The 24,606-nt window shown below is 41.6% G+C and overlaps 1 protein-coding gene across 2 annotated transcripts in view; it reads left to right on the top strand.

Annotated features, from left to right (window-relative positions):
• Positions 1–24,301, top strand: part of llgl2 (LLGL scribble cell polarity complex component 2) — a 43,699-nt gene extending 19,398 nt beyond the window's left edge. The window contains exons 4-27 of one of the 2 annotated variants that reach the window (XM_028568246.1): positions 657–738; positions 893–1,008; positions 1,890–2,048; positions 2,600–2,762; positions 2,889–3,015; positions 3,145–3,199; positions 3,364–3,518; positions 5,731–5,942; positions 6,707–6,774; positions 7,770–7,923; positions 8,325–8,429; positions 9,815–9,910; positions 11,939–12,135; positions 13,092–13,239; positions 13,612–13,759; positions 13,856–13,972; positions 14,861–15,027; positions 15,427–15,691; positions 19,678–19,828; positions 19,916–19,944; positions 20,143–20,190; positions 20,773–20,815; positions 22,328–22,400; positions 22,488–24,301. In XM_028568246.1, coding sequence (XP_028424047.1) covers positions 657–738; positions 893–1,008; positions 1,890–2,048; positions 2,600–2,762; positions 2,889–3,015; positions 3,145–3,199; positions 3,364–3,518; positions 5,731–5,942; positions 6,707–6,774; positions 7,770–7,923; positions 8,325–8,429; positions 9,815–9,910; positions 11,939–12,135; positions 13,092–13,239; positions 13,612–13,759; positions 13,856–13,972; positions 14,861–15,027; positions 15,427–15,691; positions 19,678–19,828; positions 19,916–19,944; positions 20,143–20,190; positions 20,773–20,815; positions 22,328–22,367 — 2,845 coding nt within the window. In that variant the 3' untranslated portion in view covers positions 22,368–22,400; positions 22,488–24,301. The remainder of the gene's footprint in view (positions 1–656; positions 739–892; positions 1,009–1,889; positions 2,049–2,599; positions 2,763–2,888; positions 3,016–3,144; positions 3,200–3,363; positions 3,519–5,730; positions 5,943–6,706; positions 6,775–7,769; positions 7,924–8,324; positions 8,430–9,814; positions 9,911–11,938; positions 12,136–13,091; positions 13,240–13,611; positions 13,760–13,855; positions 13,973–14,860; positions 15,028–15,426; positions 15,692–19,677; positions 19,829–19,915; positions 19,945–20,142; positions 20,191–20,772; positions 20,816–22,327; positions 22,401–22,487) is intronic. The other variant, XM_028568247.1, reaches the window with a different exon arrangement.
• The last annotated feature ends 305 nt before the right edge of the window (positions 24,302–24,606 follow it).

Here is a 24,606-nt window from a genome sequence, read left to right as displayed (position 1 = left end):
TACAAGGTACAATTCCAGCGAAATGTAAATCCCATCAGCTCTTTCAACCTGTGCATGATTCATCATAAAGCAGAATGTGGCCGTCAGATCGGCACACAGGAAAATAATCCCGTGGTTGAATGGCACAGACGCTCCAGCATCCTGCCGTGTCTCGGTGAACTACAGCTACAGCTCCCGACATCTGCTCACCATCTGACGCCTGCACACCAGCCAGCATGATGCCCAGCACAGAAGTCGCAGTCAGGGTTCAATTCCTCGCTTGTCTCGGTGCCCCCTATGATGCAGAGATGGAGATGGACGCATAGATGGTCTTGCTTGTCCATGTAGTTGGGATCGTAGCCATAGGCTCGTAGCCATCTTCACCTTTTCCTCTGTCGGCAAGACAATAGGAGAGCAGGCAGAAGTTGATTTTCCATTCCTGATGAGGAACTCATAGCCACATACCGTCAAATCTCTAACTTCAACTTTATAAAGCCCAACTAATATTTGAAAAATAGACAATTCAGCATACATTTTGCAACGCTGACTGAGAGGCAACTGGAGAGGTCTGCACCTTGTAAAACAATGTCTGTTGTGAAAAAAGTGTCTTTTATCACTTTAGGTCCAATAGGACTGTCACAAATCACAAATCCAGTCTGCCCTTAACCAGTGGTCAGGTATGGAGCTCCAGGCGTGGAGTTCATGGGTCTACATGATGAGAATGCTGCCGTCACACAGGTGCACTTCCTCCCCCACCAGGTACAGTCAAAGAACATATGTGGCAGCATTTCTGCTTTTTAAAGTAGCCTACCTTGTTTATCATAGGAGACAGGAACTGTATTCCCTGCTAGCCACAAAGTGAATGCCTTTTTTAATGGCCTTTTGGACAATATTGATTGTTTCTCATGTTTAGGTTGAATTGGTGACTCTGCTGGATGACAACAGTCTTCACATGTGGACTTTAAGGGCTCACAAGGGACTCTCTGAACTTCTGGAGATAGGACGCTTCACACTCACTGGGCCACCTGGGTAAAACACGCAGACACACTCTGACAGGTTTCCCCCTTTCTTGACCCGTTTCCAGTCCAGGCAATTTTCAAGGAGCCTTTTTAAGGAACCTCTGAATTGTACAGACTGGAAAATTATTTAGTTTCTGGGGCTTTAATTCGTGAAAAGGCATATCCTTCAAGGCACTGCATTCTCCCCCAGTATGATGAATTCTGTATAAATGTGCTGTCTACTAGAGCTGCAACGATTAGTCGATAAATCAATTAGCTAATCAGAAGAAAATGAATCTACTGTTTTGATAATGATCAAATAGTTTCAGTCATTTTTCAAGCATAGCTGTCAACCCAATTCCCTGATTCATATTCTAAAAATGTGAGGATTGCAGGGTTTACCCCAGAAAAGTTACAAGGCCTGGTGGAAAGTGTTGTTTTTGGATGAGGGCCCAGCTGGGGCCAGTCACAGACTGATGGCAGCATTAATGTAGAGCCCAATAGATTCTGTGACAACAGAATAATGGACGGAATCGCGAAATTTAGAATTTAAAAAAGCTGACCGATTCCACAGGGCGGTACATTTAGTGCTGAAAGCTAACTGGACATTTGAAAATATGACTACGTCTAAGTTTCCAGCATTTTGTCATATATTATGTAAAAATAAATCGCTTTTGGGCTTTGGACATTTGGGTGAAGATGTATTAATACATCACCTAGGGCTTTTAGAAATTATAACTGTTACTCTTCACAATTTTCTGACATTTAATAGACCAAGCAATTATCGAGATAATGGGCACATTCAGAGGTAATGCAAGCAACGTAGCCCTGCTTTATACAAACGGCGGCTGTCCATCATTCCCCCAAGTGATCTCACCTCTGTTGTTGTCTTCTCCTCCTCCTCCTCCTCAGTGCCCCTCCAAGTGTGACCAGAGTGACAGCAGTGCTGGCTCACTCCTCCGGGGAGCTGCTGCTGTTGGGGACAGAAGGAGGACACGTCTTCGTCGTTGAAGTCCCAGGGTTCAGAGAGCTGGAGGAGCGAAACATTAGTCTGGACCAAGTGGCCAGCAGGTCGGCAACCACAACACACCGCACGTCGTTTAGAGCCCTGATTTTACATTGTCATAATAATGAGGCCGATGACAATAGTCTACAAATCAACAGCATTTATAGCATCCATTATCAAAAAGGATCTCACTCAAATCTTTGTCTAGTCAACAACCCCCTCCTCCTCCCCCCAACCTTGCATTGTCGTGGACACATGTAGCCACTTTCCCAGAATGGAACTGCTTGCACGAGCCACACAAAACTGTTCCAGCCAATAGAACAGGATGTTGATGGGAGACAGCAGCATGTGAATTTGGGGGGGTCTGAAGGGAGGGTTGTATTTCTTTGGCAGTTGAGTTCAAATATCAACAATCTTTGGAAGAATCACTTCCTGCACCTTTAAGACCTAAGCTAATGTTAGCAATTAATTGCAGTTCAGCAAAGAAACCGCAATTATGTAAAACAAATTGTAATAATTGTTACAGAGTTAGTTCTGTCTCCAGCCTTCCTGATGTGTGTCTCTTTCGTTCTTTCCTCTCTCCCATGTTTATACTCTTTCCCCCCGTCTCCTCCAGTGTACCAGACGACTACATCGGCCGCAGGAATCTGGAACACGTAGAGGCCTTACAGGAGAACCCGGTCAACCCGAACCAGGTTGTTATTGGCTACGGACGAGGTCTCATGGTCATCTGGGATCTGGAGAAACAGTGTGCCATCCAGCACATCCCTGCCACGCAGGTAACTGTTCTATAGCTCGGTGTGGGGCCCGTGACCTGAATACCAGCACGTCCTGGATAAACTGTGGTTACAACCAGCCTGCTTAATCTTGGCATTTGCCTCTGTGTATTTTCCATGTAACCGTAGCAACTGGAGAGTGTGTGGTGGACAGAGGACGGGGGCTACATTCTCAGTTCACACAGCGATGGGAGTTACTGTCAGTGGATGGTGAGTGGCGAGGATGAGGACGAGGAGAAATCCGACATTCCTTATGGTGAGCATAAAGAAGTGTTCGCTGCATGTTTTCTCTTGGCTGCATGAAATGTGCTTTTCTTTTTTTTTTTTTTTTTTTTTTTTTTTTTTTTTTTGGAGGCTGATGATGACTTGTCTTTTATTGCTGCAGGACACTTCCCCTGCAAGGCCATTTCTAAAATAGTTCAGCTGCCTACAGAAGAAGGGTGAGTTGAGACCACATTTGTTGTCCTCCCTGAGTGGAAGTGGTTCGAACGTCCTCACCGTTCTAATGTTTAACTTTATTTCCCAGGTGTGTCACATTGCCTGTTACACATTAATCTCTGTGCAAACTGTGTGTGTGTGTGTGTGTGTGTGTGTGTGTGTGTAGGCCTCCGTTCCTCCTGTTCAGCGGTGGTATGCCCAGGGCCAGCTACGGGGACAGACACTGCATCACAGTGATCCACAGTAAAACCCACGTGGCTCTGGACTTCACCTCCAGGATCATCGACTTCTTCACCATCAGAGACGGACCGCAGCACACAGGCAGGCAACACACACACACAAAAGTAGCTGCCGAATGGCGAAAAATACTCATGCACAGCTATGGAAAGGAAGCTGTTTCTCAAAGCTTTTAGGGGGAATTTCTTGGATTTAGATTTTGTGAATTTTAAGTCCATGAGCAAGTTATTTCCAAAGACATCAGATCCATTTTTTGTTGTTGAAGCTGTGGTTTTCTATGTATTCCCCCTTTTCCCTCAATTTGGAAGGAACCCTTGTCACGAAGCCTTCTGCAGTAATCAGATTTCTGCCACGTATAAATGCAAATTTGAAATGGCTCCGTACTTGATCGGGTATCAAATCTCGATACTTTGTTGGTATCAACGGAAAAATATCCAGAGCACTGAGTCTAGTTTATATGGGTACATTGTCTGTTTTCGAACTGAGAACACTGGGGGTAGTGTGTTTCACAGCGTGGGGGGTGCCACGAGGGTGCCACCCAAAAAAAACGCAGCAGGCCTGAGGCGTTAAGTTGAGACAGACTTGAGAACTTCTGGAGAAACGCAACCCCACGTCACGCTGCGGTGGCCAATCATGTAACCAGAGATCAGACTTGTCTGTGGGTTTTGAGGCGCTGTGAGAGTCCCGTACAGGAAACTGGAAACATCACTGCCTCTATCGCCGCCCGCTCTCTTCTTTTAGTAAGTGTCATTTGTTTTTGTCATGACAAGTCAGGGTTCATGTGTACATGACTGTATCATGACAGTGTGTCATGTGTTCATGACAGTGTCCTATCACTCGTATGTAGATACCTTCAAGTAAAGTGTTAACAAAGTTTTAAAACCCGAAACACAAGCTCTGAACTGCCCGGGAGTTTGTGTAACAGCTGAGTGTTTCCTGCAGCAACAGAGCCCAGTCGATCTGTCTCACTCGCCTCTCCCCAACCAACCAACCAATGCGGAAAATCGCCAGATAGTTGTTGTTTTGTTGTTGGTCTGAATGCAGCTTAAGGGCCATTCTGCCAATTTTACACATCAAACTCAGTTTACTCAGTTTGCTATTAGGCAGGCACGACTATCAAAAGGTTTCATCTTGCAAATGTTATAACAGACATTTTGGGTGTGCTCACTTTTGGTTTGGCTTTCAAAGAAGTCGTTTGGATAATTTGTTTAAACTGGGTCTTTGTTTGAGTGTTTTTTAGGCCAACCTGCAGTAGATTAAATATATTGTATACATTTGAGTTGCATATTAAAGTGGGGCGAATGGATGAAAATAAATTAAACTATTACATTATTTATACATGTTTTTTTTGGGGGGTTTTTTAAATATTTTTTTAGGGGGCATTTTAGGACAGCTGAAGACATGAAAGGGGGGAGAGAGGGGGAATGACATGCATCAAAGGGCCGCAAGTCGGAGTCAAACCTGGACCCGCTGTGTTGAGGAGTAAACCTCTATATATGGGCGTCCGCTCTACCAAATGAGCTCTCCGGGCGCCCTATACATCATGTTTTAACGTTACGCTTTAACATGCATGTGAAAGGCACAGTGCATCCTTTAGTTTAACTGTATGGCTACCTATAGCCAGCTTATCTTCAGTGTGTAAATAATTAATTTCTTTTCACAAATAGGCCAATTTATCTTTGCTATTACTGAGGATCCCCTAACCCCGATTCTCCACCGGGCGCGTCTGTGCTGCGTTCCGGTTTTGTTCCGTTCTCCGCCACGCGCCATACCACACCGGGAGCGTCTCAGAAGCGGAGCGTCTTGCTGCCCGACTCACAGATTTGATTGTCTCTACAAGTACTTTACAGAACAACCACGTGTTTATTAAAGTAGTATCTACCTTCCACTCCAGGCACTCCTACAGGTAGACTCCATGTCTTCTCTTTTCTGGCGTTGTCCTGATAAAAAAGATCTGTGATGTCTATTATGTTTTTCCACCTTCAAGATGAATCTCTTGTTGTCCGTGGTGTTTAAAAGAAGACGTATACGATTTGTTAAATTGACTGGATAGTCTCTCTTTTCGCTTCCTGCCCGGCTGTCCGAACGCCCCGCAGCTCGCGTGAAAATAATCCTGCCGCGTATCTTCAGTGGAGCGGAGAGCCGCTTCACGCACGGCTGGTGGAATATCAAGCATGGGCTTGAATGGCAGCGGGGGTCTTAGCACCTTCGTAACGCAGCGCGGTGGTAAATGGGGAGAGTAAGGGTCACGGACCCCCAGCTGAAGATGTCTGATCTAAACTCTGTCCCTCTGCAGGAGACCCAAGTGCGCTGGTGGTGCTGGTGGAGGAGGAGCTGGTAGTGATTGACCTGCAGACGGAGGGCTGGCCCGTCATCCAGACACCGTACCTGGTTCCCCTCCACAGCTCGGCCATCACCTGCTCCCACCACGTCTCCGCCATCCCCCTCAAACTGTGGGAGAGGGTCATCGCCGCTGGAGAACTGCAGAACACACACTACTCCAAAAAGGTAGGCATGGGCCTGGTTTTTTCCAGAAGTTATTTAGGGTCCCCTTTGTTCAAATAACAATTCACTTGACTGTATTCTTTTATTTAAAAAAAAAAAAAAAAAAAGTTCCATTGAGTTTATTTTTACTCCCTTTCTACCATCCCTTTGTATTGATTGTCATGATTTTTATTACTGCTTTTGTAAATCACAAGGAATTTCAAAATAAATATTGGTTAAAAATTGTTAAAAATGACTATTTTCCATTCAGATGACAGTATTTTAAGCCGCAATTGTGTGAAACCTAATTACTTCACGCCAATGATGCTACGTTTTCTTCAGACATTTTAGTTTCATCTCATCAACATTGCCCTTATTAGAAAAAAAATTCACTTTAAAATGTCAGTCTGTTTCAGACCCGGAGTTCAGTACTGTTTGACCAGAACCATGGGTACAGTATACCATGGATGTAAATAAATGGACATTTTGATTTTCCAACTAGGTTTAGGGCTCCATTAACCTCTAACAGTAATGTTTAAGCACATTTGTGCAAGTCACAGTCAGAATAACCAAATCCGAATTTAACGGTACCTCTGCTGAGAGACCTCTGCGTGTAACTTTTACCCAGATACAAAACCTATATGTGACTCTCCTCAGACTCTAAAGCTGTTCATCATATGTAGTATGCTGTATCCTGAATGTGGACAGATTCCTTCATTTCTGGTTGAACAGATGGCATTAAGGAGGTATTATTGTTAAACTTTTCATTTCCCCTCTCTTCCATGTAGCCATGGCCAATAACAGGAGGCCAGAACCTGGCCCCAGACCCTCCACAGAGAGACCTGCTGCTCACAGGGTCAGTTCTGAACTCAGACAAATAAAGCCCAGTCAGACCAAAGATTCGACTCAGCTGGTCGTGTCTCCAGAGGCTGGTTTTAGAACGTAAGGGATGTCACCTGGTTCATCAGCCAATAGAGAAGTCGGCTGGTAAAGTCAGCTTCAATAAAATGATCCATAATCCACATTATTTCTGTTATAAGCTGTTAACGGAGGCTCAATGTGCGCCCGCGAGCACGTACGGTGGAGCGAGCTAGAGAGGGAGCGCCCAGCGGCATTAGAACAAAGCCTAAAAAGTATTTCGCTGATTAATCTCTTGTAGAAATGCAACTGTAGCAAGCATCTCACTATCACTAACCCTATCCACATTCATGTTTAGATTAGGGCTGGGCGATATGGAGAAAAACAAATATCACAATATTTATGACCAAATATCTCTATCGATACCTCAGCGATATTGTAGTGTTGACTATTGGTGCTTTCACAAAATATTTACACAATCAGATTTTTTTATAAATAATCATCAGTAATGTGGATATAATGACTAAGTGGGTAAAGGCAAATAATAGAACAGTTACAACAGTCTGGGAAGTTCAGAAAAGTACATCACTTTACTGTAATGCAGCCTTTAGAACCAAGAAAAGACAACACTTAAGTCATATTACTATATCCAAAATCTAAGTCGATATCTAGTCTCATATCACGATATTGATATAATAATCTATATATTGCCCAGCTCTAGTTTAGATGCAACGAATGATATATCCAGCTACAAAAAAGCCTGGAAGTCGGAAGTTAGAATGGAAGTACAAAGAGTCGTTGCTATGGAGATGATGCACCGTCTTGTCTCATTGGTGTGAACGGTCAGGTTTTAGAATGCTGCAGACCGACGCGTTGCAAGTTTACGGTCGTCTTGTCGCGAATCTTTGGTCTGGACTGGGCTTAACCTACTGTATATTGGAACATTTCTTTGACAGATTTAACAATATCAACTTTATTTGTGTGTGTGTGTAGGCATGAGGACGGGACAGTGCGTTTCTGGGATGCATCAGGAGTCTGTCTGTATCCCATGTACAAGTTAAGCACAGCTGGAGTGTTCCACACAGATGCTGACCCCAATGATAACATGAACCAAGGCACTGAAGGAGAGTGGCCACCATTCAGAAAGGTGTGTGTCTGTTATAAAAAAATAAATAAAAAAAAGTGGTTTAAAAACTGTTCCACTCAAGGTCCTCTTACAAACCTTTTCTGGAGCACAACTTTCAGTTGAAAAATGGCTGAAAAATAAATGAATTACATTTTTATAACTGAAGTTACAAAGTGTGTGTGTGTGTGTGTGTGTGTGTGTGTGTGTGTGTGTGTGTGTGTGTGAGACAAAGAAACTGTTTAGTGGCATCATGGGAAATGTAGGATCAATCGTTTTAGGAGCTTGACTAACACTAGGGACTAAAACTCAGGATATCGCTGCTTATGCTACTTTGACTATTTTTTAAATCTGTCTCATACAAGTCTCCTAACTTTTGTACAAGTACAATACTAAATTGCTGAAATTTTTTTACTATTGTCCAGGTTGGCTGTTTTGACCCCTACAGTGATGACCCGAGGCTCGGCGTTCAGAAGATCCACCTTTGTAAATACAGTGGTTATCTGACTATAGCTGGCACAGCTGGACAGGTGAGATGACGGTTGACCTACAGCTATAAACATTACCTGTCATTTACAGTGTTTTCCCTCACTTTGTGGCAGACTTTGCCACAAAGGTATTTGGCGGGGGGTTTAGGCATCCTCCATCAAGAAAATGTTATCAATGTTTTTCAATTTAAAAAAAAAAAGAATTTTATCATACATTTTGTCTTTGTTTGGTTATATCTCTTTTTGGTCATTTGAGTTTCCTTTGAGGTTTTTTTGGGTCTCTGGTCTTTGGGCATTTGGTGTCTCTCTGTAGTCGGTTTGTGTCTTTGTGGTGGTTTTGCATCTCTTTTTCACATGATTTAGGACAGTTATCACCATATCTGTGTCTAAAACGTTGGAAAAGATAGATCAGATCCTAAATAACACTCTTTGAGTGTTATTTATAAAGATAAAAGAGAGATAAAGATAAAACTTAAAATAAGTTCAACTCCAATCATTAGATCTGAGAAAAGTCTTTTTATTTACATTCAGTAAACCTTAAAATGGCAGGGACAGCCCTTATTTATAACATAGTGAAGATTTCTGAAATGGATCCATCTCCCTCGTGTGTGCGTCTGTCTGTGTCTGTAACATTTGCTAAAATGTATCAAAATAACATTTGATGAAGTATCAAGAGGGAACTTGTATATCTGTGATGTTTCCTCTATTCTCTGGCATGTGCACTTCTGTTTAGGGTTTAATAGAGCGAGAGGTCAGTCCGGTGTAGACTCGCTATGGGAAGTTTTTATTGTCAACTTGACTCCCCACTAACTCTCCACACAATTGCACAAACACAGGCAGAGCTCACAGGGTGAGGGTTCAGTGGCCCGCACGGGACTGAGTCGGTGTCCTTTTTAGGGCTGCACGATATGAAAAAATATGAAGTTGCAATTTTTGTGCCAGATATTGTGATTACCATTCGATTTGCGGAAGAGAAAAAAAAAAAATTTAGCTAAAGTTCAATATTCCCTGTGTAACAGATAAAACATGCCATGGAGCTTTATAACATGAGACACCATCATAAACTGCTCTATATTCTTATACTAGGATGAGAACATAGATATGAATTGCCAGAAATACATCTTTTAGTAAGCATGGAACATTGAACAGTCAAACACAGAACATTTATCACAAAAGCCAAAGTTATAATAATAAACAATTCCCATAACAAATATCACTACTTTCCTGTAAACTGAAATTTCTGATGTGCCTACTATAAAAACAGTCCTAAATATAATAATAATAAAAAGAGGAAGAAAAAAATGTTAAACCAAATGTTACACCAAACATTTAACTCGCAGTCCTACTCCTTTTCCTCAGCTTGAAAATGGCTGTGTTGTTGTGCTAACTGACCCGTGTTCTGCTGTGTCTGGGGTTTGTCTCTCCAGATCCTGGTGCTGGAACTGAACGACGAGGCAGCGCAGCAGACCGTGGAGGCTAAAGTTGTGGATCTGCTGCAGGGCCAAGAGGGCTTCCGCTGGAAGGTAACGAGCACTGTTGGACTGGCTACTGCAAAAACAAATGTGTGACTCATGACTTCATCATTTTAAAGCTTTACTCATCACTCTCTGAAAGCTGTAATATCTTGCAGTGCTAGTTACAGTATATTACTTTCCCTTTATTTCCCTTGTGTCATTGTTTTTGAATGTACTGTACTAGTCTAGATCAACAACAGTACATTTCCAGGATAATTGCCTTAAATCCGGCACTTCCAGTTGTTCCGCCGGATGGCCCTCACCTTCCTCTCCGTCTGTGTGTTGCCGTTCTTAAACTCCGTTCCTTTTGGGAAACGACAAAAAATTTCGAGCTACCAAGCTACGTGCTGAAAAAGTTTTGAAGAAAAATTTGATCGTGCAACAGTGCAGGCCCGCTTGATTTTTTTTCCGGGGAATGATTGTAAAGATTTACAAATAAAATGTTTACGGCATTTCCTCTAACTGGGACGTTTTGGGAGCGATTGGTGGGATTGCTGTTGACGAAGTGCACACGGAGATACACTGGTAAGAGCTAATGAGGTTCAACCATGTATCAGCTCATTTAAATAGCTCACATTACTGTATTGTGTCAACAGTAGGGCTGCACGATATGAGGAAAATATGCAATATGCGATAATGTTGTTGAATATGGCGATAGCGATTTTAATTGTGATAAACAAGATTAGATCATATCTTGCCTTTACTGTTTCAATGTCCTACTGTCTTCCAATCTGGTCTCTTACCACCAAGGAAATTACTGAACCAATAGCACGACTATACAATCGTGCTCTCATGATCCACAGTAATCTCCCAAAGTGGTCTCACCATTGCAATGCACTCAAACGCTCTGACTTACCAGAACTACATAAACAGCCACGCTGTTGCATTTTTTCAGATTCAAAATAGCACTTCACCATCACTTGCTTCACTTCTCCCGACACACAATGTGATACCAGTACGCTTCACTAGGTCAGTTTCACAGGCATTCATTCCAGTCCCCCCCCCCATACAAAACAACTATGGTCAGAAATCCTTTTTTTATACATACACCAACATTTGGAATGACATTCCCCATCACATCAGAACACTTCTATCCATCACATATTTCAAAAAGGCATACAAACTGTTCAACAGTTACACTTGCACACATTGATTGTTCATGTATTGTCCTAGTCTTGTTTGCACTGCTTGTATTGTTATTTTATGTGTTTGCATCTGTCTAGCCCATGCTAATGTCCTGTACAAATGTTCAACTATGTTCAATGTTTTATGTTTCTGCAGAACAGGAACCTGCTGAAAACCAGTTTTAAACTGAGTCAGGCCAGTTTATATTGTAACTTAATGTTACTTTTAAATTTTTCTGGTATAATGCACAAAAAATGAAATGAACGGATATCTAATTGTACTTAGTTCTGCATTTCTACTGCTTTTAGTATTCTGCTAAAATACAACAAATTGCTTGTTGATTTTAAACGTATGTAAGGAAATCATTTCCAACTTTCTTTTATTAAACATATAAGGCAGCACTAAAAAAAGAGTGAAGATTTTAAAGTGCAGTTTGCTACCGATATTCTTTCAGCTAACACAAATAATCTCTGTCTTTCACGTTTTGTCGCAGCCTTCTGCGATATATGTTTATTGCGCCAGTTGATATGGCCACATAATAATGACGACATTGTGCAGCCCTAGTCAGCAGTTAATTTAATATTGTATGAGGCGTTTTTCTTTTGCGTGGTGCAAATGTTCCACCAAAACAAGTTCCTTCCTGAGACTATTTAGCAGAGCCACCGTCGCTGCGTCCGGAGCTTAGCGCTGCCCAACACCATTGTGATTGGTTTAAAGAAATGCAAACAATCCAGAGCGTTTTTTATTTTTATTTATTTTTTATGTGGTGTAGCCAGACCTTACTCCACAGCGCTGTGGAGATAGAGCTGGCAATGCGAGGCTAGTACAGTACCAACCAAAAATAGAATTTCGCCTGCACCACCAGAGTTAAAGTGATCCAATCCATATTCTATTTGTTTTCTTGTTGATTAGGGCCACGCTCGGCTGGACGTTCGAGAGGAGCCGGTGCTGTTTCCTCCAGGCTTCCAGCCTTTTGCTCTGGTCCAGTGCCAGCCTCCTGCCGTGGTCACCGCCCTCACCCTGCACTCGGAGTGGAAGCTGGTAGCTTTCGGCACAAGCCACGGCTTTGGCCTATACGATTACCAACAGAAGAACAACGTCCTCATCAAGTAAGGAGCTGCTGAGGAATTAAAGCTGCATTTCGTGCATAGAAAATGTATACCCTCCAGGAATTCTCTGCTTCATGTTTTCAGCAGTTGCATGCTAGCTGCATCTGATAGCTCCATTTTACAGCCACACGCCTTGTCTTTGCAGGTTTTTAAGTTGGTTTGTGGATTCAGTTTTTGTCACAAGCCTTCTTCTGAGCTCTTAGACTTTTAAAGCTGCTTGAAGTGACTGAGACTGCACACATAAACATGTTTTCACATGCAAAAGGACTTGCATTAGGTCAAAATATATAGCACACATTAGGGGTGAGACATTATATTGTGATGCTCATGCATATCTGCATTCATTCTTCACTGCACACTATTGTCCACCGAACCTTTACTCAGTTTACGGTTGTGTGACATTTGAATGTTTGAAGACCTTGTACGTTTGCGCTTTTATCACCATTCAGGTTGATACCATCTTTATTTTAGATAATGAATCATTAAATTATTGAATCTTGTGTTTTGTGACTTCCATCCAGAGAAAAAATGGCTTAAAAATGACTTAGTGCTTTGAAGTGTCAAATAAGGTTTAGAACTGAGAAGAAATGAGAAATATGCAGGTTGATTTTTATTTTTTTCTTGCTCACGGAATATTACCGTAACTTATTTTAATAAGTGATGGGTTTTTTAAGTTCATCGCTGTCAAGAGAAGTACAAAAAGCATTAATGGAAGGTAGTCTGTTGAAATTTGTCTGAAGAAGTGACGTTCAACCTTTTTGGCTCCAAACAAAGTGGAGAATAATGAGCTACAGGACACCCATGTGACTGTTGGAAATCTGCTGCTCAAAGACATGTCAGCAGTGGCTGTACGATTACTGTGATGGAAGGTTTTAAATCGGTCCATCAGGTTATTTTGTACATCAACAGAGCATTTACTGTATGTGTTGACTCAGTATTTTTTTTTCCAATTGTAGGTGCACCCTCAACCCCACAGACCAGCTGGCCATGGAGGGCCCTCTGTCCAGGGTGAAGAGCATAAAGAAATCCCTCCGACAGTCCTTCAGGAGAATCCGACGCAGCAGAGTCTCGCTGAGGAAACATCACGTCCACAACGCTGCCAAGGTAGCTCGCTAGCGCTCTCCTCCTCTGTCCACCAGTTAATAAACTCTGAGTCTATATCCACAACGTTCCACTTCCGAGATGGCTCGGCTAGACAGCTAGCTAGGCTATCTGTCCAATCTTTTTTTACTGACTAAAACAACTTTTTAACGTTCACATGTTCCACCAAAACAAGTTCCTTCCTGAGGCTATTTAGCAGAGACACCGTGGCTGTGGCGCTGTGGAGGAAGGTCTGGCAATGCGAGACTATTAAACTTGTGACAACAAAGGTGTAACCGATTTGGGTCTGTCTGAACGCGGCCTAAGAGCCTTCCTGTCACCTCTTTCAAACTGTATTTCTTTTGAAACCAATATCACACTCTTCTCTCTGGGTAGCTCCAGGAGGCGAACGCTCGTCTGGAGGCTGAACTGGCAGAGATGGAGCTGGCTCCTGTCCAGAGGAAGATCGAGGCTCGCTCCTCAGACGACTCGTTCACCGGTCTCGTACGGACCATCTACTTCGCCGACACCTTCCTCTCAGACAGTGAGTTAGACCGTCAAACACAATGAGGCCCATGCATTTAGTACATTCACGGTACTGTACCTCAGGTTGTCCACATGTCTCCTCATTGTCTTGTAGGTTCACATAGCACACCCTCCCTATGGGCAGGGACCAATGGCGGCTGTGTGTTTGCATACATGCTCCGCCTTCCTCCTGTAGAGCACAGGGCAGAAGAACCAGTAACCGCACAGCCAGGTGAGACAGAGTTTCTGATGTTTGGGGTAGGCTGCTTTCAGTGGTGGAAGAAATGTTTAGATCACCTACTTCAGTAAAAGTACTAATACCACACTGTTACAAGTAATGCTCCTGCATTGAAAATGTGTGTCATTAGGATATGTTCTGAAAGTATTAAAAGTACTGAATGCAGAATAATCCTCACATTTTCTAAACTGGAAGCGATCCAACCAGTTCTGTCATTCGACTTAATCCTTTCAGCTGTACTTGTAGGCTGTTAAATTGTTGGGTAGTTGGATTTATTTCTAATAAAAGTTTTTTTTATTGTTATGCATGCAAAATCTTAACTTGTAAAGTAACTAGTAACTAAAGCTGTCAGTGGAGTAAAAAGTACAATATATCTCTCTGAAATGTAGTGGAGTAGAAGTAGAAAGTGGCATGAATAGAAAAGACTCAAGTAAAGTACAAGTACTTCAAATTTGTACTTAAGTACAGTACTTTAGTATGAATGAATGAATGAATGAATGAATAATTTTATTGTGTCATGCATACAACAAAATATGCCTGGCCCACATGGGCTTACCAGACACCATTACTTAGGACAAAGGGCCAGATGCCAAAGTAACAACATGCCCTAAACAAATACACCTTCTAGTCTTTCTTTTTTTTTGCCATGCTTTAGAAACAAAAGTCGTCAACTTATATCTATTAAATTTAAACAACCACTCCAATTGGTCATCATCCATGCACCAGAACATTTCAGGGTTTTGGACATTTCATGTAAGATGGGTGTTCTTAACTAAATATACTTGCCAACATTCCACCACTGGCTGCTTTCTTGTCTGTCTTCTTGTTGTAATGCTCCCCCCCCCCCCCCCCCCCCCCCATTCTTTTCCTCATTTCTTGCAGCTAAGGAGATCCAGCTGATGCACCGGGCTCCTGTTGTTGGGATATTGGTGCTGGACGGTCACGGAGCTCCTCTGCCTGAGCCCCTAGAGGTGGCCCACGACCTGGCTCGCTCCCCGGACATGCAGGGCTCACACCACCTCCTGGTCATCTCTGAGGAGCAGTTTAAGGTCAGAAACATGCACGCATGCACGCACACAGAGGAACCTTCTGTCACACACACACACACACACACACACACACACACACACACACACACACACACACACACACACACACACACACACACACACAAACAGAGGAACTTTCTCTCTCTGACACACACACACAGTGTTTTTCCATCTCGCTTAGAACCTCAACTGAGGTGGTACTAAAAAGTACCTGTTGGCAGGTACCAGGTACTTTTTTGGTTTTCCATTATGAAGAAAAAAAAAAAAAGTAGAGTAGAGGCGAGGCGAGCAGGTACCATGTGATGGAAAAGCACCAATAGAGGAACCTACACACACACACAGAGAAATCCCCTACCCACTGCTAGTTCAGCTGACCGTGGCGTGTTGTTGTGTGTTCAGGTGTTCACCCTGCCCAAGGTGAGCGCTAAGATGAAGCTGAAGCTGACGGCTGTGGATGGCTCCAGAGTTCGGAGGGTGGGCGTGGCCTGGTTCGGCAGCAGTCGCACGGAGGACTACGGCGAGAGCGGCCTGGTGGTTCTGACCAACCAGGGCGACGTCCACGTGGTGTCGCTACCGACGGTCAAGATGCAGGTCCATTACCCCTGCGTACGGCGGGAGGACGTCAGCGGCATCGCCTCCTGTGTCTTCACCAAGCACGGCCAGGGTACACACACATTCCTACTTCCATACTGTACTTATGAAAGCACACAGTCTCTGTCTGTCTCTCTCAATTTCAAAGAGGCTTTATTAGTATGACCATATTGACTCTCTCTCTCTCTCTCTCTCTCTCTCTCTCTCTCTCTCTCTCTCTCTCTCTCTCTCTCTCTCTCTCTCTCTCTCTCTCTCTCTCTCTCTCTCTCTCTGTGTGTGTGTCCTCCCTAACTACGTATTTGAAATACCTACAGTGTCTGCCTAATCTGTTCATTTTCTACTGGTAGCATAATTTATTCAGGTCTGAAAGGGTTTTATGTTAAAATGTTTATGTTGGTACCCTACTTGTATTTATCTGGTTTTGTGTTGAATTGTAAATGTTATAATTTTAGCCTGTATATACTTTGTTTTGTGTCAGCACTAGGAAAGTGTTTATTTAAAATGTGTCTGAATAATCCTATCATGGATGGGCCGTGTAAGGGTCCAGACACCAAAATAAACAATTCTATCATTCATGCTATACTTTTGATGACCCTCAGTGATAAAAAAGAAATGCATTTTTTAGCCCTCAGCCTTTACCATCAGAATTACAGGCCTCACCCTAACATTTTCTCACAAACAAAGTACAAGAATACACATACCCATAGTTAGGGCCGGGTATCGAATTCAATACTTTTTAGGCCACAACCGAATTGCCTCTAAAGTATCGAAAAAATCATTCAATACCAAATTTCAATCCCTATGGAGTAAATCTCATCAGCATCAGTGAGCCAATAAACATGCTTCTACCAAGATCTAATAATGCTTGTGATTGGCTGTTTAGTGTTACACGTCGTAGAGGCCGGCAGGAAAAACTGTTACACAGAGACGGGGCTCACGTAGTATGAGCTGAAAAATACATAAAAAGATTTGTGTCGTAATGTTTTAATTGTTTTTTTTTATTTTTATAAAATTGGTATTGGGAGAAAAAAAAGTATTGTTTAGGAATTGGTATCGAAGTCACGGTATTGGAAATTTTTGAACAATACCCAGCCCTAGTTAAAGTAAAATAGTTTCAGTGATAACAGAATCATGGATGGAATTGCAAAATTAAAAAAAAGCTAAGTCAGATTCCATAGGGCCATACATTAAGTCCGTGCTAAATGCTAACTGTACATTTGAAAATACAGTATGACTACATCTAAGTTTCAAACTGTGCTGTAGGGCTGGGCGATATGGAGAAAATCAAATATCAAAATATTTTTGACCAAATACCTCGATATCGATACCGCAACGATATTGTAGTGTTGACTATTAGTGCTTTCACAAAATATTTACACAATGAGATTTTTGATAAATAATCATCAGTAATGTGGATATAATGACTAAGTGGGTAAAGGCAAATAATAAAACAGTTACAACAGTCTGGGATGTTCAGAAAATGACATCACTTTAGTGTAATGGAGCTTTTAAAACCCATCTGTGCCATATTACGATAACCAAAATCTAAGACGATATCTAGTCTCATAACACGATATCGATATATTGCCCAGCTGTATCTGTAGTTTAAAAAATGTCTTGGAACATTAAAAAATAATTCTCAGTGGCTTAGGCCCGGTCGGCCACCAGACTAACAATACACTGGGGGAAACACTGATACTATGCTCAAACTATATAATAAAGATATCACTTACTCTGTAAGTAAAATTACAGCTGAGTTCTAATTGGATAAAGTCATTCAGTACAATACTGATTACTAATAAATATAATTTCCATTAAAATATTTAATATATTATATTGATGTCAGAAATAACTTACAAGAATGTAAAGTTATAAGATATATGGTCTAAGTCAAAGGATATCATCCATTTTTATTTTAAGAGTATTTTTTGAGCTAGTCTTTAAATACTTTGAACGTCAACAAGAAGTGCCGTCACCCAACATCTCTTAGAGCACCTTTAATGAAATGAGATACTAAGACACATTTTCTTATTCTCGGTTTATGTGAATGAGTGTTTGTCCTCAGATTTCAGTCAGCAGCTGGAGGTAACTGGGAGTTTGTCCAGAAGCTGATGGGTCTCTTCTGTTAGTGTCACAAGGTTCATGATGATGTCAGTAGCTGAGATGGCAGGTAGAGTGATGAGAGAATACCAGCACATCTTCTCTTCCTGCCAGCACATGTTGCTAGACTAGAGGCCACTGTTCTTAAATGATACCGTAGTCTAGTTGTTGCAATCCAGTCTTTTGAGAAAAGTCGTGTTTTCAAGGAGATGTTCTTCCAAAAAGAGGAAATTGGTAATGTTTTTACCTTCAAATCCACATAACGCAGTACACGACTGTCTGTTTTCCAACGGTGGAAGAAATGTTCAGATCCTTTACTTCAGTAAAAGTGCTAATACCACACTGTTACAAGTAAAAGTCCCACATTGAAAATTTGACTTAAATAAAACTATGTCAGTATCATCAGGAAAATGTACTTAAAGTATTAAGAGTAAAAGTACTCAATGCATAAAAGTCCTCCCATTTGTAGAAAGTGTAAAGGGGTGTGTTTAATGGTCTAATCATCTCAGCTGGACTTGTAGTCAGTTATATTGTTGGCTAGTTTACTTTAGAATAAAACATCAGATTTTATAAACTACATGTGTTTTGTGTGCAGAAATCTAAATGTGTAAACTAACTAAAGCTGTCAGATGAATGTTGTGGAGTAAAAAGTACAATATTTCTCTCTGAAATGTAGAGTACAAGTAGAAAGTGGCATGAAAATAAGACTCAAGTAGTAAAGTACAGCACTTGAGTAAATGTACTTAGTTACATTCCACCACTGTTGTTTTCTCCAAAAGAACTGCATATGCCTGTTTTGGATATGGAGATGTGATTTATAGGCATGCTGCGTCTTCAACGTTAAAAGCCCTTAGTCTCTCTGTCTTTCTGCCCTAGATTTATTACAGGTGTAATATGTGTTATAACATCCACCACTGTCAGATAGATAGATAGATAGATAGATAGATAGATAGATAGATAGATAGATAGATAGATAGATAGATAGATAGATAGATAGATTGATTTTTAAATTGAAAAAATATTTCCAAGAATGGCAACAGAATCCACCTAGGCTTTTTTTACACCAGAGTTTTGAGCCAAAGGTGTTTTTAGCTCCAGTAGCAGAACTAATCTGTTTAGACCAACACGCCCAAACATCCTATCTCATCAACATTCTGGTACACTGGACATACGTGTGCCAGGGTAAACATGTATTCGCTGCTGGTAGTTGCCATGGTAACGTTAGTAGTTTAGTCTCGGAGAACAAGACGTTGTGACCGATGAGACCCAATCGGAGAGGGAAACGTTGGCGTCGGTGTGGCCAAAGGTCTCTGTTTGTGGCCGTTGAGACTGCAACACAACCCCGCAGATTTCAAACCAAAACGGGTCAGAAGGGTTTCCAGATTATGTGGTCTCGCTTTGCCAGACCTCCTTCCACAGCGCTGCGGATGGGGGTCTGGCTAGTCCACACAGCATTCTGGGATGGGAGAAAAACATGCTCTGGTTTATTGGCATTTCTTTAAACCAATCACAATCATCATGCTCTACATATAGCCGCTGTAAAATAGTCGTGCAACAGAAAACTCGGATTGGACAGATAGTCTAGCTAGCTGTCTGGATTTACCCTGCAGAGATCTGAGGAGCAGTTAACCATAGTCCTCACAAATCCACCGGAGGTTAGATCAGCAACACAAAGAAAGAGGAAGGGGACGGACATCCGGTCGTAAAACGGGGACATCCGGCGAAATTTCCAGCGGCAACGGAGCAATTCCGGAAGTGGAACGTCGTGGATGTAGACTAGGGTCTCTAAAACGCCAGGGCAGTGTGAATGCAAGGTGTAAACGTAGCAAAGGAAATTTCTTTTTTAATCCAAAACATAGCAATGTGAATGTAGCCACAGACTCCACATCAGAATCACTGTGTTCTCTAGCCAAATGATCGTTCTGTTTGGAAACCCTCTGTACTCTTGTCTCCCTTCAGGCTTCTACCTGATCTCTCCATCCGAGTTTGAACGGTTCTCTCTGTCCACCCGCTGCGTGGTGGAGCCTCACTGTCTGGTGGAGGTTCCTCTTCATCCAGGCTCCTCCAACAAACACAGGCCACAGCCTGACGGAGCTTCATCTGCTCAAAGGTATGTACCCTCTGTCTCACCGTATTTTTACTGTGTGAAACAGTTGCTTTCAGTACCCTTGAGTTTTTGTCTTCTCTGTCCTTCTAGAAACGCCAGACAAGGCAGCGAGGATGCAGGTAAAAATATCTATCAGAGACCTCCTAAATGCAAAAAGCCCAGCATCTTACTTCAACATGCATGTGCCTCTGCCTGAGGGAGCACTATGTGTCCAGATGTAGTGTTCTGTTTGATGTTGTTAAACTCTGCTTGTGCTGTCTGTCTGTCTTTGTTTGTGGCTGTGCTGACGTGTCCTCTGCCTGCTGCCTGTGTTCCAGAAAGTGCAGCTAGACGTGTTATGGAGCATGCTTTGCTGAATGACGAGAGTGAGTACTTGAGAGACAAAGAACTATGAAGTAGAAATATGATCCAGGAGGCCCCTCGGTTACTGTATTTAAAACCTTAAAGGGTAATTTCGGGGTGTGGGGGGAGGGGGGGGTTCAACCTGGACCCTATTTTTTTTGGGTGTAAGTGACAAATGGGAACAACAATCTTTGAAATCCTTTCCATAATGTTGTCAGACACTTAGAATATTAATCTGAGTCTGTCAGTGGCAAAACGAGCACTTTAGTGAAGGTAAATAGAAGGTGCACAATTACCCTATTAACTTACATTGTAGCTTTTTTTTTTTCGCTGACTGCAGGGATCTCTCTTAATACTGGACACATGTCAAAGATTGTTGTTCCCATCAGTCACTTGGACACAAACGCATGGTAAAAACAAAGTTACCCTTGAAAGTCTTAAAGACTTGAGCTGTAATAGCACCATGTGCTGCCTCTCCTAACTGGTATGTCTGCTTTCTGCTCTCATTGTCACCAGACACACCCACACCGCAGTGTTTACCAGGCGTCATCCCAGCGCATGATTTGTTGTGTTGAGATTTATTTTTATGTTTTATTGTCTTTCAGAAGTACTTCAAGAGATCCAGAAGTCACTAGAAGGAGACCAGACGTAAGTTATTATCAGCCCCTGCTAATTCAGTCAGAGTGGTTCTCCTTTTCTAAAAGCGAATGATGCCATCACTGTTCCACTTCATTTTAAATTTAAGGAAGGAAGAATTTAGGTAGAGTTGTGATGTCGTGTCGTAGTGTAAAGACTGAAACTGTCCAGAAAATGTTTAATACTAGTGATAGAAATATTTGACTCAAGGTTCGCTTATTTTTTTCTCCCAGGGTTTTCAGCCGTATCATGCCTCAGTTGTCTTCATGTGACACAAATATGTAACTTTTAGATTATTATTTTTTTGTTGTTGATTTATTTATTTAAAAGCGCACACAGTCCAACATGTGAAAGGGCCAGATTGAGCCAGGCAGGCTAATTTTCATCTGCAGTCCATAGCAGGTTGATGGCTTAAAACAATACAACACATATCCACACAAAACAAGAACACACCTGCCTAGACCAGACCAGTGACCCACCCACTGGTCCAGATCAGGACAGCTGGCAGCTTGAAGGAGAGAAACTGAGACGGGTCAAACAGCCCCATTAATCAATTAATTACAGCCGGCTACTGTATCATGTATTATGTTTTTCTTTCTAATAAAATAGTTTTCATTAACAAGTTGCGAGTTGACATGGGATTAAAAACCTGCTCCCTCTTAAAATTGCATTATGTTTAAGGTTGATTCATTAACCATTGTTGTAGCATGTCATTACATACATAAAATAAAAAAGGTTTAATTATTCTTAAATACAAAGGTTCTGATTAGGGATATGCCTGGTTTTAAATATGAAGAGCTATTTACCAGTCCCTCCAGAAAAACATGATTATACAATCGCATAATTCAACGCATAATCAGCCAAAGTCCACATATTTATGCGGGGGCTGCATTATTTTTTTTTAAATACGCCGCACTTTGCCGCATAAATTACCGATTTCCGCACAAAATATGCGGGGCTTTGCATGATTTCATAATCCCCGCATTTTCGTTGCAAAAAAGTCCCATAATATATATCTTGGCACAAAGTTGAAAAATGTTGCGTTTACTTCACACAAGAGCAGCCATTTTCCCATTGCCATGGGAACGTTATGAAGTGACGTAATTGCGCAACGGAAACATCATCAAAAAGAAGGGTGTTGGAGGAATCACTTTTTTTTTCTCTTTTTCATCAATCCGTAGTTTTTCAAGTTCCCGCAATTTCATCGCATAAAATTGCATAAATATCCCGCATATTCCTTTTCTAAGAAAACGTGCCGCATAACCAAGGATTTTTGCCTGCAACAATCACAAAAAACCTGCATTTTTCTGCGATGTTAACCCAGGTAGGCAACAATTATATGTAATAATTAAGGTCTGTGTATATGATGGAGTGTGCCAGTGTCATTTCTCCCCCCCCTCCTTTCATGTCTAAGCTGTCCTATCAAATAAAGGCCTAAAATACCCAAAAATAATAATAATCATCTGGAAAAAAAATCAGGTGAAAGCAGTGATGTTGATGGAAGCTGTTGTGTGTTTGCTGCAGGTCATTCCTGGACAATAATGTGAAGAGTGCTGTAGCTTAAGATACCTCTCTGGAAAGTTGAGGTGACACTAAGGTACTGTCTCTTTTTCTTGCTACTAAAAGCCGACATGCTGTCGACAGTTTTTGAAACTAACCCGGTGTGTCTCTGTCGCCTCCTCAGAGTGAACTCCTGCGTTGATGTGTATGAAGCGTACTGCAGTCCTGAAGCAGCACTCGCCTCCTGCTCGGCTCACACAACCACTACTGACCCCTGAACCCCTCACCTCAGTGACTTACACCCCCTCCCTCCCCTCCCTCTCAGATCCCAACCGCCCCTCGTAGAGAGACACTGAAAGGTGTTTAATGAGCACCCCGAGGCTCCCTCCCGGTGCAGTTAGAGGGGTGGAGGTAGAGACACCGCCTGTGCCTAAAGACCACGCGCTGTAGCCAACGATCCCAGCGTGGTCTCTAACCATTTTTGAACCCAAAGCCACAAGCAGCACATTCCTGACATCCCGTCGAGATCCGACCAGCATCTCCAGTCTGCCATAGATGCCACGTTTGTTTGGACTTGGAATAGCAACCACGCCCACTTCACTCCTGAAGCCTTTATCACCGCTGGCCTTTTCACGGGGATTGTGCCAGTGGAGACGGATCGTCCAATCAGCACGCTCTCTGCTGTGTAATCCTCTCCACCCGCGGACACACAGCTGGAAGGAACGTGGGCGAGGATTTGAGTAATGTTGATGAAAACATTTTAGAGCTTCAACTGTATGTGATTTGTGCCTGATTTTTTTTTGATTTTTTTTATTTGAAGAATATTTATACTGTGGGAGCCCATTTCTGCCAGGAAAAGAGAAAACAATGCAAAGTTTAAAAAGAAAAACTCATAGTAAAACAAAACTCATACTGTGTTAAATTCTGACTTATGGAGGACTTTTTTTTTTTTTTTTGTCAAAATATTTAGATCGTAAGTCAAAAGTCTGGACTTTCTCACAATTTAGACTAAGTTTAATGATCTAAGTGTATATGTAATATCTTAATTGGTATTATCATTGTAACTTAAGAGCCATAATTGCACTTAGTCATAATTTTGATTTAGAATCTCATAGTTTTGACTTGCCATTAAACTATTTTTATTTAGTAACACCATACTCACTACTTGACTAAATTTGACCTACTGTTATAGTTCTTACTCTACGTCATAACCTTTACGTAGTATCCTGTAATTTCAACTCGAAACCCTTTGTAAATCTTTATATATTTTTTAATTGGATCAAGTTTTTAGACCCAACCCATTTTTCAGCTCAAAATTGATGCAAAAAAACTATTTCCTAATCTTGCCTTGGTAATGTTTTTATTTTTGTGAATCCTTCCATGTCATCATTTTTCACCCTTTTCTCTGGTGTAAATGAGCTTCTATACTCATGAGAAGAACTGACGAGGGAAATGTTTTCACTGATGCCCCCGAAGAGAGAGAGAGGAAAAAAAAGATGCAAACATTGTTTCATGTATGTTGAACTTGAACTTTTATTATTTTTCAGTCATGATTTACTAAATGATTCAAAATATAATGTACCAGCCCTCCCGTCCACTCTATACTTTGTAACCGGCCATAGGTACTTCTCCACTACTGCGGAGCTCACAGTGCTGTACTTTTTTTGGGGGAACAGCTTTCTATGGGGTTTGGTTTTTTTGATTTTTATGTAAACCTTTTTTTTTTTTTTTTTTTATGCCAGCAATGAATAATGTAATTTAGGAATGTAATTGTAAGCTATTGTAGTGAAATGTTTTTAATATATACAGTATGTATGTGACTCAGTCTGTACCTGTGGGCCTGTTGTAACTGGGGTTGGCTGCTATTTAGATCGTACAAGGAAATATTTTGGTACTGTGTCTCAGAATGCTGGGTATTTAGCATCAGCCTAGAATATATTTTTGTAGTGAACTGATTAAGAACCCTAATTTTTTTTTTTATTTGTAACTTCACACTACAGTTTTCTTGTGGATAATTATTACATGTTTTTTCCCAAGAATGAATGTGTCGTTTTTTATTTTTTATTTTCTCAGTACACTGACCTCTTTATTTTGTAACCTGATGGTTTTCCCCATCATTCATCTCTGCTGCACCGCAAAAAGAAATCCTTGACAGCATCTGAATGCTGTTTGAGTCTGTATGCTCCACTGAAACCTGAAAAAAGGCATAACGTTTAGATTCCCAACCCATCATTTTGGCCTGTCTGATTATATTCCAAAACTTGGTGTTCTTTTACAATTTCTGCTTTTTTTTTTTTCTTAAA

The sequence above is a fragment of the Perca flavescens genome, chromosome 21 (assembly GCF_004354835.1).
Source record: "Perca flavescens isolate YP-PL-M2 chromosome 21, PFLA_1.0, whole genome shotgun sequence".
Lineage (NCBI taxonomy): Eukaryota > Metazoa > Chordata > Actinopteri > Perciformes > Percidae > Perca > Perca flavescens.
Note: the sequence above shows the minus strand (reverse complement) of the source record. Positions and strands in the feature narration are given on the sequence as shown.